Raw genomic sequence first — 17,735 nt, forward strand, 5'->3', positions numbered from 1 at the left:
AAAGTACCGCAGTCAGATCGATGTGCTTGTTGAAGGACAACAATGACATTACTAGCTCGATCAGCTGTATGCTCCATGCTGCACGTTAGCGATCCACGTGAAGCGACTGCTTAGGGCAATGTGAGGGTGAAAGGAGCATAGTTGTGGGTGTCCTGCAATCCTGCAAAAGGACGCTATGGAGATGAACTGTACGGTAAGCTCTCGGGGTAAGATGTAAAGTTTTTTTTTTCTCCCATTTTGCTTTTGCGTTGTATTGTGTTTGTAACTGTATCATATATAGCTGACTTTTAACAAACAATAGTAATGATGAAAGGTGATGGTTGAAAAAACACTAAGGCGACAGTGAACTGCGAAGGACGAAACTTGGCGCCCTATTCAGTTTAAGAAGAAGGCTAATTTTCTAGGAAAACGCACTGCGTTTATTAATCTGATGGAGCCCACTGCAATCTGGTGTACTATCTGTTTATAGAAATTTTCAGAAATCACTCACAGTTGTTGCAGTAAAACCTCAATATCAGTTGCTACTTCATTCGACTACTAACTATCAGCAGTATATAAATAGCTGAAAGCTACGATGGTATTTAAGATCTTTTATAGATTATTATAAGATCTATTATATGATCTCACTCACATAGTACGTGTTTTGCGAACTGACGATTATTGTTAACACTGAAATAACTATCATTTTTACTACTAGGCTGTCGCCTCTGAGTGAGGTAACTCATCGGCCGTTAGGGAATGGAAAAATCTGAGGTTATGAAGTTCTATGATTAAAAGTTATGACGCAAAAACGTAGTAAATAATGCCCAGTCGATGTATTGCTCCCTTCCTCATAGGGATGGCACACGAACAACACCGCACCGGCACTGTAAATAATTAAGTACCAAATAGTATAATTATCAACTGATGATTTACCTTTAGTACTTAATTGTGGTACTATTGTACTTTTCTATTCTTTTTACCATTATAGAGATAATGAGATAGCTGGTCTTGTGAAGCTCGATTTCCATCTAACATTGCAGCTAAGACTGGTGCCAGTAGGCTATATGCAGACGAAGACCTGCGCAACTTTTTATCGACTAAGCGATTTTTACTGCATTACGTTTCGTTTTCTTCTCATCATGTTAAGCAATTCTTGTTCTAGGTTAATGACCAACAAAACAAATATCCAGATTTTACGCTAATACAAGCTGTGATATACGCCTCATGACGTATAGCTTGACCGGAAACTCATTTTTAGCGAGAAGCTTAGGACAGGTTTTACAGACTACGCGTTTAGCTTGTCTTTCAGAGGTAACATACGTCACATGTTACAATTTTGACAAAAACTGTTAAAAATATTTGAATTTTTCTGAGGTCATGTCTTTTTCTATATCCAGTTACAGCTTAATAAACTCTTGGCTGACAATATGCTTTTTGGCAGCATACTCTTTTGAGAAAATTTACGTTGTTACTTAAGTTATCAAATATAAACTTTGTCTCGCACTACGACGGCTTCAGATCGAACTATCACTTTGCAAGCTTGATCACCTAATAGTATTAGGTCAAATTCTGAATATTTGTTGCCCCTGTGCAGAGTTGTCTCATCGTCGGCTTTCTTATCCTGTTATGCACCAGATTTGGCCTTTTCAGACGTTCACCTTTATTGACCAATGCAAGGGCAAATGCGAAAAGTGCTCCTCGACAAATAAGGCTATAACTAGAAGGGACTCAGTGATTTTCCTTCGCCCAGTAATCGCGCAAGTCCTACGATGTAACAGATCAGTTTATATCCTTGAATGGTCTTTGATATCTAGTCGGTATAGGTACATATTGGTTCTTGTTGTTGCTTTTTCGTGAATAGTGACAACATAGTCTTGTAGGAGACCTTCTCAACACCTCAGCAAGCTTCTTTTTTTGCACGCTCCCTGGACACCATCTAAGCTCCTAGCTCAACCGATAACATAGCGTTAAGAAAAGCACTTTTACTTCTGTTCGATAAGCTAACCAGCTAGACCAATCGCTTCCCAGTTTTATATATAATATTAACATGTATTAAACAACCGGAAAGGCTATATATATATATATATATCATGATCAAGGAGCGACAAAGATGTCACATCATCGAATCAGAAACCAAAGGTGTCTGCTTCGTCATTGAGCGTTCTTTATTGCCTGAGCTGTTTGAATGAGTGACTTTTTCAGACACTACCATCATTGAACACTAGTGTTACTTTCTACCGCCGTTTCATATCTTCGCTATCACTCGTGTAAGCAGATATATAATGCTATTACATTTTTGAGGACATCCCTACAGCCGAGCATTTAGAAATAAGATGCACTCATGGACGACTACCGTTTCGGTAGGGACTCGTCACTATTATAAGGAGTCGTATCCTTTACGCACATTGTAGCACATAATAAACATAAGTCCATGATGATCTATTGCTTATATATTATAAATCAATCAAGTTAGGTAGAGTAACTGCCGCTGCCCATTGGAGAAATACTTACATAATGGCGTACTGATTAGTACTGACCGCTTGATGAAGCAACGCACCAATGTGACTAGTTGTTTGTTAAGGTGAAAAGTTGCAATCCCGATATGAACGATGAGTGCTCCACAGCTACCGTACTCATCGTTCATGTCAGGTACCACTGCAAGGGAGGATGCATGGCAAGGGTACGCTTTTTGCAACTAGATATCGTGACTATATTTACATTCCCAGCCTATTTTTTTTTAAGGTTTAGTGTCTGCTGTCCGGCTCACCGATCCATTTTGTCTGTGAGGACCTTCCAATAAATAGTAGCATGGATATTTTGAAAAACCGGGTTCCCAGCAACCTAAAAAATTGCATGTTTCACTTTTGTTTCAAACCGGAAAAACAACTGGAGGTCGGGTTAGCTCACCGGTCAATAAGCGTGCTGTCAGCATCTAGCATCAATTAAATGCTAGTTAAGAAGCTCGACGACTGGAACGCGCTTTCAAGGGACCAGCATAGCTGCAGAAAAAAAAAAAGCTGCATATACTTCTATCAAGAAATGCCCCGGGGCATAGCGGAAGGGTAAAAGTTATGTCCATCTAGTATAAAAAAACACCGCCCTGCGATACACACGTAGAGTATGCGTTCAGCTTGGTGACCTGGACCTCGGCTTACTTCTAATATGATTTGGAGCTGGCCCTAACCAACCGAACGATTAAGCAACTGGGACGACTGTTAAATGCTGCCCTCGTAGGCATCTCGTCCTGGCTGGAACTTAGCATGGCACCAAAAAAGGTAGAAGTGGTGCCGCTGAATAAATGAAAACATCCGTCAGAATTACAAATAAAATTTGATGTTCATTGGATCGGATAATCAGAATAGGTTAAGCACTTGGGGATCAGCTTTAATTAGAGACTGGCTAGCACAACGCACGTCCACTGCGCGACAAAGCGTATCGCGCAAGAAGGGATCGATCTTCGACGCCTTCACATAAGGACTAAGCGAGCTTCACACGGGAAAAGGGCGTTCGGGCGTCCGTGGTGGATAGCATCAGGCTATGGGCCATTCCAATCTAAGAAAAGATGACTATAAGGAAGTCGGCTCGTAAGGCTTTGAATAGGACACAATGCTCGATAACTTCAAGTATCTCAAAAGGAAACCGTAGCGCAGTAACGGTTTTCGCGTAGGTTCTCGGGCAACAAATCCCGTGGACCTTAAACCTGTTGAACTATCAAAATGACGGAATTGTGAAGAAATGGTCGCAACAGTGGACTTCGATCGAACCGAACAGACCCGGTTTTGGCCGAAACCTTTAACCTAATTAATTGTGTGCTATGGATGCAGACACGGGTCGTTAACGTGCCTACTGACCCAGCTGTTTGCGGGCCATAAAATCTTCAGGAAACACTCATATTAGCTTGGTAAAGGTATATCTTTTACCTCCGTAAACCGCGGTGAATAAAAACTATTTAACGCGTTCTTGAGCGAGACATCTTGAGGCGTGTCCGTGCGTTATCCTCATGATGACGCTTTTTCTGATAACAAATCCTGGGGTGTATCTTTCTGGCAATACGCAGGTAGGAAGTGTTGAGTGTGTAAACTGCTCTCCAAAATTAAAACATGTCGCAAAGCTTGCCTGAAATATCACGGCTTCTCTTAGAAGTAAAGCGTATTTAAGAACGAATCCTAACTATAGCACCTAGAGCACTCGTAACATTCAGAAGACCCTGACAACACTGAGAACATATTTTTGCAGTGTTCAAAGATTTCGGACTAGCTATCAATACATAATCCCACAAACGCAGTTTAGAAAAACCCGATTTTATAAAGAGACGTGTAAACATAATCAGGCCTTTCTACTCACTGCTGCAGACCAACTCCCTACCAATGGGTGATGACAAAACCGTATACCAGCATTTTGTGCACACTATGTATTCATGTTTCTGTCCGTCTGCGTATTTCAGCACGACATGTTGTAACAAATACTTACCGGCAGATGGCGGCCAAGCGGATGGATACTGCTAGCTTGATAAATCATTGTAATTATTAAATCGTTAATATTTTATTTTAATAGTTAATATCTTATTGTATTGGTTGGTCAGTGTGCATATTTTTCAGTAATTTTTTAAATACTAACCTGTCCTTGTTATTTCCAATATTTTTTTTTGTTAATATTTCACATTTACTTTTTTCTCGTATTAAACTACGACGCAGATCTTGATATTGGGCATATGGATTTTGAAAAATGTCCGGAATTCGTTGAAAGCGTCGATTAAAAACGCATCCATCATTGCTAATCCAGTATAAAGCCGTAGATACAAACCACCATTTGGCAATAGGTTTGCCTTGCGCATAATTTGTTGGTAGCGTCCGACATGTTCAATTGGACGAGGATGGGAGCACTGAAAAGTTCGACATTTTTAACGGTCAATCGTTTTTACAGGACATAGGCAACAAGGTCGCGGCGCCATCTTAGGTTTTTTGTGCGATGTCTTTTTTCTAACCTGCATAATTTTTACATCTACATCATTTAAACACACAGTCAGTTTCCACCTGTGAGAAATGTACCTGGCTATCGGGCATCGTATCTGACAACACGCTTCCTTGTAAACCAACGGTATTTATTAGATATGAAGTGACCTTATCACGGACGAATCACAGTTTCAGTTTCTGTGAAAGTACACTATACTCGACATGTTCCTTTTGACTGTCGCCATTTTTGCTATGGGAACATGTGCATTGATCGTGTGCTTGCGCCGGTCGTAATGCATTCTATCATATTGCTGATGTAGATTGTGTTATGTAAAAATTATGGTGAAAATTGGGCGTACCCTAAACTAGTTCAACGCTGAAGATCCACTATGTTGAGGATGGCAAGAAATTAATAACAGATCAGTGCAAGGACGAGACAGATGCCTAGAAGAAATTAGGGATAGTAAAATACGTAAAGCTACGCGAATTAGCAGGGGCCTAAATATTTTCTGTTGTCTTCAACAAAAAACGTGAATGAGGACACGACACTGGGTATCGATACCGGTTTGTTCTAGGTCAAAATCGAATACACTATTTAACAAAACATACAAGCAATTTTTCGTGCCGATTCGTGATCGTCGATTCTGAACGGATTCATCGGTGTTTGTAGTGTGTTAACGCACTGGTAACGTGTTTGCCATTAAATAAATTAATTAAAGGACAAAGGAGGTTCGAAAGCGGGTGTGAACATACTCTGCTTCATGGTAGACGGGGCTAGCCGCTTGTTCTACAATAGTACTGTATGTAAGACCCAACAGGTATCGCACATAACTTTGAACCATAATCAATATCTTCAACGGTGTTCGTTTTCTAGATGCTTTTGTAAACACCTGCGTTTAGTACAGAGGTGGGTGTGCTAGAAGCTAGCAAAACGATTAGGGTCCAAACACGTTTTGACAGTACGTTTACTGAACAAACTAGATATAAGGCCAGTAATAGAGTTATGAAGCGGTACGCTTCGGAATATCGCATCGGTTCGCTGAGACTCCTACGTCTTACATTTTACCTGCAGTATCAGGGCAACGCTTTACAGGTGTATTGCAGCTTTTGCGCATGCATCCCATGCGCTTGACTCAAAACGGCAAATAAGGATGTATTCCGCCTACATAAACAATTAGGAGGGGCAGTGAAACCACAGGCTTTACACTTAGTGTACATCAATATTCTTTCATCCATCAACGACTCACACAGTGGCAATTTGGTTTTGTAAAAATAGAATATATTCGAAATAATGAAAATTGTTACAGAAAGTGTTACTCATATAAGGCGACCCGTTGCTCTAAGGGGCATTTTACACTCAAAGGTAATAATACAAAAGTTAGCAATTAGAGCGTACTCTAGCGTGTGAAGTGGGTTTCTCAACCTATCGTAAGTACTCAACAATTCGAATCAGATTGCATCGAGATACGATTATGACGGCGATGCTAAAGACTAATCAAGCGACCGGCAATCACTACGAGCGTCAGGGAAGAAGGCACACTTTGGACACGAATGATCGTTTTCTATGCTCGTTTTCCTAGTACGGGTTCAGTCGGGCTCACAGCAGGCACCTTTCAGAAGACCGAACAAGCGGTGCGATTTCTACGTGCTGTGCAGAAAACAAGGCGCGTCCTTTGTTCCTCTGTCGAAAACGCGAATCCTGGCCACCGTCCCACCAGTTTATCATAGGATGAATAACGGGTCAAGTGGTAGAGCTAACAAATTATTTTTTCGGTGGATTATTGATTTAGCACTCAATCAGGAATCTCTAGTGAAGATACCAGTGAAATCTGCACCTCTCAGACACCCAGAATTTCCTTGCATTTCCCGAGGGTTAAAGCCCATGAGATTGATGCACAAGGTGTATGGCGTCTGTTGTTTGTTCTAAAACAAGCATAGCCCAGTCTAACAATTCGTCCAAACAAAAGTAATTACGATAGAATATTATGCGTCCATTCAGCGTCAGAACTTGTCCGCTTGTAGCGTTGGCTACCTATACGGTTATAGGTATAAAAGGGCATATCGAACACTTTATGTGGTGATGTTCTATTGTCTAGAAGGTGGGTGCTAAAATCAGTTCTGGTCATCATAGTGTGTATGTATCGTACGCCAACTATTGCTATCAAGTGAACGTACGTTTCTAGCGATTGCCCACAACGGTTCCATGGTCTGTTTCGCCTGCTATAGACGCAGTGAAGCAAGAGCAAATGTAACATATACCTAAAAAGCCCCACTTGGATCTGAATGAAGCAACCACTAATGAAGAACTTTGGCAATTCAATATTGACTACTATCTCGTTTTCTAAGGAAAATAATATTACTCAACTCTTAGAGACATGATATTTGTTTGTGCGTTAAATACGCACCTTCACGCTGCGTCAGGGTCAGTGTCCTAAAGGTCAATTTCATAACTTCTACGGACCCAAATACGTGGGCGGTATCTTTAAGTGATAATTATAGATGTATACATATATTATCTAGATCGGAAGATTCACTTTGTGAGGATGTCGACCCTGCTCTCGCCGTGTGAAGATGTTTATTTATATGGACAAGCAAATATAAAGTTTTTACGAATTGGGTAATACTATTTGGCTTGGACATTAGTCAATATCGAATTGTCAAAATTGATGTTGCTTTCCGTTAATGGTAGCTTCATTCATATTTCTATATGCCGTTAGATATATCCTACAGGTCTGGGAATACGTTTACGTAACAAGAGTCCACTAGATCACAGAGGAATTGTTCTAAATTTTTATATAAACTATATCAAGCAACCGCTAGTGGTTCGGTGAGTTCAGAATTATTTACAAGCTAGCATTTAGATAAAAACGAGTTTTACTGATCTTGAACTTCCTAAATTTTCTATTGACAGCGATACAGCAAGAGAAACATTATTTGGTTTTAATTTAGCAGTTTTACACACGAACAGACAGACCATTCAAGAGATAATGGGTACGACGACTGAGACACGCATAGCAGGGAAATCTTAGATACATATGCCCAGTTTCTGGGTGTTCCGTATAATCATTCTAGAGCGGCCCGTGTTTCTATGAGTCACGTACATCCTAATCTTCGTCTGACGTTACATCCGCATTGTGACGTAGGCATATTTGTAACACAATATATATCTATACGAAAATGATAGCTGTCGCCGGAAGCACTCATTCTGATGCAGCATCACGTTTAACACGAATAACTTAAATAAACAACAGTAAGTTTAGGTCAAACGTTGTTCTCGAATTAAATGAATTTGTATAAACAATCAAGGATACTCATGATACGTATTACGTACAACGTCCAGGTGGTGTCAATTGAGCGTTCTGCGTGTTGCATATAGATTTTTAGCGCAATGATTGCATCGCTCTTGTGAGACGGCAAACTCCTTGTAGGCAATACTAATGTTCTTAGAACTATGCTATCAACGAAGTTAAAAGGTGGCCAAAGGCCAACTACCCGTGTAAGGCGGAAGAATATCCCTAAAAACTGAGTTGCTCTCTATCGCTGTCGAGCCCACGTATAGTCAGACTTTTACAAGCGGCAATAACCCAGCCGTCAATATGGCTTCCTCTATGTTTTTATGTAATTGATTCGTCCGCACTTTGTGCTTCATTCCATCCACCTTTTTTCTCCTTGTAATACGGTCCATCCACACCTCCCCTGCTTGTTTCTTTTTCAATGTCCGTCGATGTAGTCCACAGTGCCATTGCATCGTTGACAGTTCGCCGCGACCTTTGACAGACATCACGTGCGCGTAATGAGCTTTCGCCAGCTGCCGACGACGTTTCCCCATCCATCGGAAACGAAGAGACTAGGTGGGTGACGATGAAAGTAGGTAACCGATCAGCGAGTGGGTTAATACTGAAATGAGTCATTGTGGCTATACTACACTTTGTTGCGGTAACGGCCGGCCAGGCAAACAAGCTAGGTCGAAAAAGCGAGCGACTTACTGGCTACAGTGCAGCCGCGGCGGCGGCAGAGGTGGTAGCAGTGGCAGCGTCGGCTGACGTTTGTTTCTATCGTTTTGTGGCGGCAACCAGCTGTCGTCACTGTGACTGCCGCCGCAGCCGCTGCCGTCACCAGCAGCAAAGGTGAGCCCGCCAGCGGCATATCCAGTTCTTCCCTTCTACCATCAGATGGAGCCACCGTCTTCCTCATCGTCAGCAACGACTGTCACGCAACGTAAACCGTCCCTGACAGACGGCCAGGTGTGTGTAGATCCGCGCATCAGCTCTCTTTCGTAACATACTATGGACAGACACGAATACTACTGGCGCGAGCGGGCAGGCAGGCACCAGGTGCACTGGCTCACTAACCCACACTTCCATGGAGACGCTCACCAATTGCCCACTCTCCCTATTCGAGAGATGTCTGGCTGCCGCTGCTGCCTACCGGCGAAGACGAGGAAAGTCGTCGCATGAAGCCCGGCCAGAAAATGCTAGTCGAACTCACACGGTGCCAGACTATCGCGGGGACTAGCCACGGCCGACATGCAGCGGTCACAGCCAGGCTGATCAGCGCGATCGAATTCTGCATCGCGTCTACAGAGTAGCATAAAAAAAACAATTGTAGGAGTAGAAACGTAGGTCAAGACCTAGGGACAACGGAAGTGAGAGGCAGATAGGTTACAATTTTAAGAGTCGTTCGTCGTTCGAATAATCGAGAGAGGGAGAGAAGTCGAAGCGGTAACAGTGTGTGGGAATCAGTTGGAATCGATTGGCGTCGTTGTCGTCGTCATCACCCGCGACGTGAGTAGTTTAATCACCGTTAGGACACAGTTAACAGACGATGTGATTGTGGGTACCGGCCGCCGTATCATTGGGTCACACTCATCACGCCGGTGTTGCGCTTTGTTCATCATTCGTATTGGAGACATTCGGCGTCGGTGACCACTGGTGGAAGTGCCTGGAGCACGACGGCTCGTGCATACTAACCGGTGCCGCTACAGAACTCTCGTGAAAGAGCGTTCGGACCGCGGACCTCCGGACCGCCGCGTCGAGGACGTGGTTCGACGGCAAACGGCAGCAGTAGTGCGGTAATAGTGAGACATATCCATATTCACAAAGACACACCTCCCGTGGCCTCTGTGTGATCTAAGTAGACATCGTTCGTCAGCCATCCGTTAAGGAACCCATATTCCTTATTAAGTTCCTGCAGTTATCTACTACTATGTGCTAGGGTGCAAGTGTCGTTCGCGCGCGATCTGTTTATCCATGCATTGATACATGCTTAAATCAACTAGTATAAGGGCGTGTTGTACAACATAAGTGACATAATTATCGATTCAATTACAAAAACAATAACAACGGCAGCTACAGCCACAGCAATAACAGCAATGATCCCGGAGACAAGCATCATGCAGCACGCAACGCGTCCTGCGAACCTAGACCTGGAAACGGCAATTCCGCGCACCCGGCCATTGATGACCTCAACAGATCTTTCACTGACGATTGATGCATACAATCCTGACTTGACTAGACGGTGGGTCACTTATTTTTCTCTACTATAACTTATGAAATAATTGTACATACATATGTGGGAATTTCAAGTGGAGTGCATTGTATTGTTTAAGCCGAATATGTATTGTTCATCTTAGCTGCCATCCAATCGTCTCTCGAATATAGTTTTAAATAAACGAGTGCAGAAGTCTCACACGCGCATAATAGTCGTCTGATATCGATCTGCGACTGCCTTTAGGGAAGCTAAAATGAGGGAAATGACGTCCGAAGCGTTAACTGCATAAGGTGAGCATAATATTCGTGAGAAAAAGCTTTGATTGAAACATTAGCAATCATGAATGCTAGTTCTTCAACCGTTCACAGTCTATCTCCCCCTCATCACATGAGGTAGCTTGTGGCCGAATATCGGAATGGCTTTCTTCACACATTAAACGGTCAAAAGTACTTTTTTAGAGCTTTTTGCTACAGTAAAAGCATGCTCATTGTACGGCATGCCCGGTGAGCGATGGTACCTTAACTTGCAGGTTGGGTTTGTCAACCAGCAATGTTTGTCGACTCGCCATATGTCGGATTTATTTTGAACTAAGTCTTTTCATATCTACTAAGTGAAATCCTCTTCTTGGACCCATATTGGCACGCTGTGGCTAGCTGGGCTTTAATCTCGATACGCGGAGCCGTCCATATGCTCTTAACAAAGCATGAACGCTTTTTTATACCGAGAAAGGTTTAACGAGCAAAAACAATAGCTAATCTTTAGTAGCGCGATAAAATACTTCTAACCGTTTACTTTGGCGCGTCTAGGCATCTATCCCGATCCTATGTGAGTGGCAAGCAAAATATTGCAAAAAAATTCATTTGCGAAAAAACAATCCCTTAAATGAGCTCTAGGGAAAATACTCTCTTATTAGTACTCTAAACACATACATTTGCCCAGCACACGTTATTAACTGTGTGTAATTATTACTTGTTTATAATAACATTATGCATAAGATTAACTGATGGAACAAAAATTGGATGGGGGCAGTTTCTGCATAACGAATTGCACTACCTAGGTTAAGTCGTTCGACATCTAGAGCTTCAAGCTCATCCTAAATCGTTCCTCTTGTCAAAAACACCTTCCAAATAGGCCTTAGCTGGAATGTCTAGCCTGCTAATGTCAGCGCATTTCTCTTCATATACGGCACCTTCATGCCGACGATTTCGGGAATATCCCTACGTAACGGCGAGGGTGTTAGCTAGTTAAATCGCTGTTTGGCGCTACTAAATGTTGGGGCAGCGTAATAATAAACAAGAACGTTCTGACGCCAAAATCAGAGGCAATCGGGACTGATTCGCCTGTAGCGGAAAGGAAAAAATGGGAAATGACGTTGTTAAGGAGGGACCAATCAATCAATCAACTACTGGTAACAACTGTTAATAGACTATTACAAAATAAGCATTGCCGTTATCTTGACCGAACAGACGTGTGTCTCCTCGTAATGGTAGCTTTTGCCATAGATTAAATGGTCCGACCTAGTTTAACCGAACGGTTGATAAATGGGTGTACGGTAGAAAAGAAAATTACATAATTCATCTCCTAGAAACTCGTCAAGTCTCAGTAGTAGCTGATCATAAAGTAAATACAGGTTGATCCTGTTTGTCCTGTATCTGTATATCAATTCAGTGTTTTCAAGATCCACGTACACCAAGCAGTATTTAACATCTTACCGTTTTGTTATAAACTAAGTTTAGTTACTGAGCAGCTCGTTGCTCTGGACGTAGTCAATTCAAGTTAAAAGACTAAATAGAAGTTGATTAGGTACCTAGGTGTTCAGCTGGCGAACCTGCGCGGAATTACTATCAATGTCACTTCGAATTATCACTGGTCGTCTTCTTGTCCTGAGTAGGTTAAGTGGACGCAACGTAGGTCCGACTAAATATCGGCGACCGATGACAAATTGGTGTGAATCTACAATCTGTATGATCGTCGATTTGTGGAGTGATCATTGTGATAACAGCGGCTATCTGGATTCAGTAGATAAACAAAACATTTGGCGGCACATACTAGCAGACTGCAAGTGCAATAGCGTACCGTTCGTATGTTTTTGAATATCGAAAATTTTAATCTATTAATTTTCTTTAACAGATGGACATACGACCGCATATCAACGAAGACATATATGTATGCATCGTGTTGCGCATATACTTAGATAATGTACTCTTCTACCTCTGCATGCGAAAATTGGCCTGATCTCCTTATTGACCGTACCGTTTCGTCCATTCTACCTGTAAAAAGCACTGATCGAATTGATTATCTAGAATTCCATTCTTAGTCGACACACAGATACGTGTACAGGCACGCGCACAATGTGCTTGTGCAGCACATGTCGACGGCGGCCATTTATGCGTAACAAAGCTGATAATAGTACGCGATCGTTACTTCATAAGCGTAATATCAACATCGCGTGAAGTAAGGCAAAACATTCAAGCTTGTTACCATCAAAAACACCGCAATTTTTACCGCAATTACGCGGTAAAAATTGCGGTACAACTAAGGGCACAGCGTGCCGCAATATGCTGTGACCGTTAGATAGTAAATGCACTCAGTAACTCGAGGCAACCTACTCCGTCTATGTGTTTGCAATATGTCAACAATATAAAGCCCTTGCTCATAAGCTCTTTTAGCTGCATAATAATTGTTGCACGTAAAGCATTCAAGTTAGGAAAAGGAGCATTCTAGCTCCCTGGTTATACTTGCTTTTTCTAACCGTACAAGCTTGTTTTTCATCGCCCGCTAAAGCATAGAAATAACACAGACGAATCATCTACCAAAATTTCTTTAGCTTTAGAGGTGTGCTTTCTTCTTAGTAGATTAGCTGATCGACTTTATTTCGTATGTGCTTTGTTTCACTATCGTATTATATCAGGTCGACATCATTTATGATGCTCTATTATCTCTGAAGGCAATTGATTTGAAGGCAATTTGAGTTACATTGTTGAGCAGTTTATCGGCAGGTCGGGCGCACGAGCCAGCGGCAATGCGATTTCCGTGTGATACCAGTAGTGGCTAAATGGTGGCGGGGAAAAAGCAGAACACGTAAATCGTCAAGCCATTGCTAACAACTGTGTAGTTTCTAAAGCGCCCGAACAAAGTCCGCGCTTGCGTAAATTACATTAAAAATTTGCGCAATTTATTGCGCTAATTTTTGATGTGACTGACCTTCATTTAAAGGCCCCCGATGTTTTGTCCGTGTGCCTGATTATCGAGGACAGAAAACTCGGCATCAGGTGTTTCGTTGCTCGAACCAAGTGTAGGCGATAAGTGATTTTCGGAGGTCTGCTGATGTGTCTCTGTATTTGCATAAAGGACATATATATAGGTATATCTAAAGGTGGAACCTCGCAATTAGCTAATCTGAGGACTAGGAATGTGATGGAAGCTATTTACTAAATTAGAAGGGATTAATCGTTATCCAATGGAGTGTACGAGAGAGGACGGCTGACTGACGATGCTGATAAGTCTACAATCTCGCTGATTTCAGCGACTGAGAAGTTTAGCTTTTTGGGCTTGTTTACCATATGATTGCGTCGGCTTATAGGTGTGCAGAACGATGTCGACTTTTGCTAGGCCAATTTCTATATACGGCACTGTCGATGAAATGAAAAAATACACACAGCCAGTTGTCCTTCCACAGTGATTAATGACACCATCTACCTAATACTAGCAGGCTTGTTTTACCTTTGCAGCGGGGTTAAGATAGTAATAAAAATTGTCCTTGCTCCCATCGCACTAGCAAATTTCGAAGTTATCCTCCACACATTCCCTGCGTTATGTAATCACAGGTAAGAATATTGCATGTATGTGTTTTAACAGCTTAACACAAAGATGCAGACCCAGATTTACCTATCGCAACTCACTGAATTATGTAACTAGAAGCAGTCCTCCGCAGAAACAAGCGATAGATCCAAGATTGTTTAAAGCCATATTTATGATTCTTCTGAAAGTTTCTACTAGAAATGCATTGTGGCACAATGCAGGCTCATATTTCTCCAAAATCTGTCTTGCTATATATGCGCGAGTCATCATTTGCAATGATAGACACGCGTACCCCGCAAAAACTGCTAGCCGCAGAGGCTGCCACTATTGAAACCGTTCGTCTGTACGGACTGACTACTGAGAAACACGATAGTTTAGGTAAATAATACATACCTGTAAATCGGTTCAAAAGTGAAGAGGTCAGTCGGATCTGGTCCAGCTGCCAGCCGCGTCGCGAGTGAACAATTCTCTGCTAGTATCACAGGTCATTGGACAATAATAATAATGCTCTCACACGTGCCCCCCTTAGTAATTCTTCCAGCTACTACAGGCTTGCTTCAACTTACCAAAATAAACGGCAAGTTCCCTTATCTTGCTTATCATACCGGAATACGGTATTTCTCGAATACAGATGGGAGTTTCATATGGAACGTCGAACGAGAGAAGCAGTCATATATCTACTACGCTGGGTACTAGTGATCGCACCACCGGTATAGCTCACTCACACTGATATGAACTCAGGGCGATATTACTAACGTAGCGAGCCATGTTTCGACTGATGCTGTACTATCACTTCTACAATATATGCTGCAAATAAAAAAAGGATGGTCTATTTTGAAAGGACAAAGGATCTCTCGGATTATGAGGGAGAACTTCGCCATAGCGACAGTGGGTAACGCTAGCATCACTACATATCATGAATTATTCGAGTGGTAGCGTTAATGAAGATCAAATGTTTCCGCTGCGTGTATATGTACCAGTTTGTCTGTGCTGCTATTTCGATAGCATTGTCAACTTTAAGTTAAAGGAGATAGCTAAGCAAGATCAACAAGAACCAGAGCACAGGAAATGATTGTTTTAGCCTAACTATTTAGGCCATCGGTTGTAGAAGGCATCTTTGCCAAAGACCTCTGTCACGAGTTGTTTTGTGGCATAGGGCCTTCAGTTGCATCCTTCATCAAAAGATCGATAGAGATTTATAAATGAGGCATGCTCCGAGTACTAATTGCCCAACAACATCAAATCAGTATTGTTTTTTTATGAACAGTTGTACGAAGTGATCCACTTCGTGCTGTTTATACGAGCCCGTTAAAATGAAAACAACAGCCTTTAGCTTTGTTACGAGTGCCGAAAAAGTTCATGGATCTTTATCGTGGCCTATACGATGCGACGGTTTATGCAGTACCTTGTTGATGACTACAGTTCTTGAATGGGATATTTGCTTGCGCTAGAACCGCCGAATCGGTCGCCTACGCATGGCCTTGCTGCGAAAAATGTCGAAGCTTTGAAAAAAAATAAACACGAGGTTATTCTACTGGACAGTGTTCTACTAGAGAAGTTCACCTATCCTACTACTCGTAACGCGCGGAACTTATAATGGCAAACTTACCAAGCAAGTTCGCATGGCTGCTGTCAACAGATATTGTAATACTTGCAATTATCGCCATAACAGAGAGCTATCAGCTCAGCAGCATCCACGAAAGATTAGACAACTGATAGCGACGGCGATGACCCACGACGTTGAACCCAATATCATTATCAGGAAAACAACGATTTTGCTACAGATATTGACATAAGAAGAGAGGGTGGCAAAGACACCGTTGTCTATACCGATGGTGGTCTGCCGTCGTTTGAGCAAAAATTGAATAAGATCGATGATAGTCGTTGAAGTAACAATTAAAAAAACAGTTACAAACACAGGGTATTTGGTTTATGGATAAGTAATACTGAGCGGTGCGCCTATTTTTGATGTGTCCATTGTTGATAAACAGTTGACCTGCAGTTCGAACCATGTGGCTGTAGTGAAACTGGCTCAGACTATTAGTTGGCGAGTTGTGGTGGAAAAAAAAAGAGTGCTTGGTGCCGGCAACCCTCAACAGGACTCTGTGTAATCGTTGTTGTGGTTCCTGCTTTGTCAAGTCAAGACAATTTCGTGACCCGCGGTATGTTTTGGGGTGGACATGGCTGCTTCAACGATATCATTGTATGTCATTTGTGTTTCTCAGTGACTGAACAATATTAAAATGAATCATAATAATACATTCAAGCGCGTTAATGTTGGAATTTCGGTGTACTTTTTTTTCTCTTCTGGGTATATTAGATATCAAATTTATTTAACATACCGTATAAGTAACAATCAGTGGCGTACAGCTCTAACCACTCCAAACCCACTGCGACACTGAGTGAAAGTTTATCCGTGAGATGTTGTCAGTTAACATTGACGTAAGTTGCCAACTGCAAACTTGCCAGTTAAGTAAGCTATTTAACAATGAATAATATTCGTTAGCTTTACAAAAGATAGGATTTTTTCGGACGGAATGCGCTTTAACGAAATTCGTTTTATTCACCTCTTTCTCTGCCCTTCACTATACAACATTGTCAGAGTAACGGACGGTGGTGACATGGCTGATTACGTATCCGGCGGGGTAGCAGATATTCAACACAAGATATGCCGCACAACAGCTGTCACTAATTCAGATACAGAGAGCGGTGAGCTAATTCGCGAGCCGCGTCTCGTCATCGGCGTCAAATTTATCGCGGATTTAGCCCGATGGAGCCAGGATCATCAACATGGTGTTACAATACTCGGCTCGATCCTGCTTGACAAACAAGACGAGCAGATGCCCGGCGATGAGGTGCGTCGAGCATTGCTTTGTCAGCTGCCCGAGGCTCCTGTCAGGTTCCTCTTCTTATCACACGATGGGTAAGTACATTTATTCAAGTCGTCTTATTCGTCGGATCCTATAGAAACGTGCTTAGGCAAGTGCGCCACTGAAACAGGGAAAATGTCGTCTCGTCCATATAGTTGCCTATATCTAGGCCTGATGGTAGGCAACGGAAGACATCCAATAAATCTCGATTTCACTTGCTAGCTTACATGGTATCCTTTGCGTATGTATCGTGTCAATTTTTGTCAAGAAACTTCGGCTTGCTACTTGGAGATGAGGCGTATTTCACGCTTGCTGTTAGAGAAAACGGGGTCTTGAACGTAATATGACATGAACGTTTGATATGGGAGTCGGTAAGCCTGAATTGACTAATTACCTTGCAAGATGTTTCGGAATCGATACGAGGGCCAAGCACGAGATTAACTGGTTGACGAAAACAGCTGATGCAAAAGGCGTAATGTTTATACTGTGTTATGGCCTACTAAAGCATCTAGCGGTTTGACGGGCGATGAGCTAAGAACCAGATTCACGTATCGAACACATTACCTGTTACCAATGTCCGCCTGTATAACTGATTATTATTAATACTGAGTATAACCTTTTTTTTTTTTTTTCGTTACCA

At 42.2% G+C, this 17,735-nt stretch overlaps 1 protein-coding gene across 5 annotated transcripts in view; it reads left to right on the forward strand.

Moving 5' to 3' along the window:
* The first annotated feature begins 52 nt into the window (after positions 1 to 52).
* LOC111252099 (uncharacterized) overlaps positions 53 to 17,735 on the forward strand; it is a 49,713-nt gene continuing 32,030 nt past the window's right edge. The window contains exons 1-2 of one of the 5 annotated variants that reach the window (XM_086991592.1): positions 53 to 193; positions 16,828 to 17,148. In XM_086991592.1, the coding sequence (XP_086847718.1) occupies positions 16,847 to 17,148 (302 nt within the window). In that variant the 5' untranslated portion in view covers positions 53 to 193; positions 16,828 to 16,846. Of the gene's footprint in view, positions 194 to 9,403; positions 10,452 to 16,227; positions 16,429 to 16,827; positions 17,149 to 17,735 lie in introns of those variants that run through there. The other 4 variants (XM_022809522.2, XM_022809523.2, XM_022809528.2 and 1 more) reach the window with 4 other exon arrangements.

The sequence above is a fragment of the Varroa destructor genome, unplaced genomic scaffold (genome assembly GCF_002443255.2).
Source record: "Varroa destructor unplaced genomic scaffold, Vdes_3.0 BEIS01000005.1, whole genome shotgun sequence".
NCBI classification, from domain to species: Eukaryota; Metazoa; Arthropoda; class Arachnida; order Mesostigmata; family Varroidae; genus Varroa; species Varroa destructor.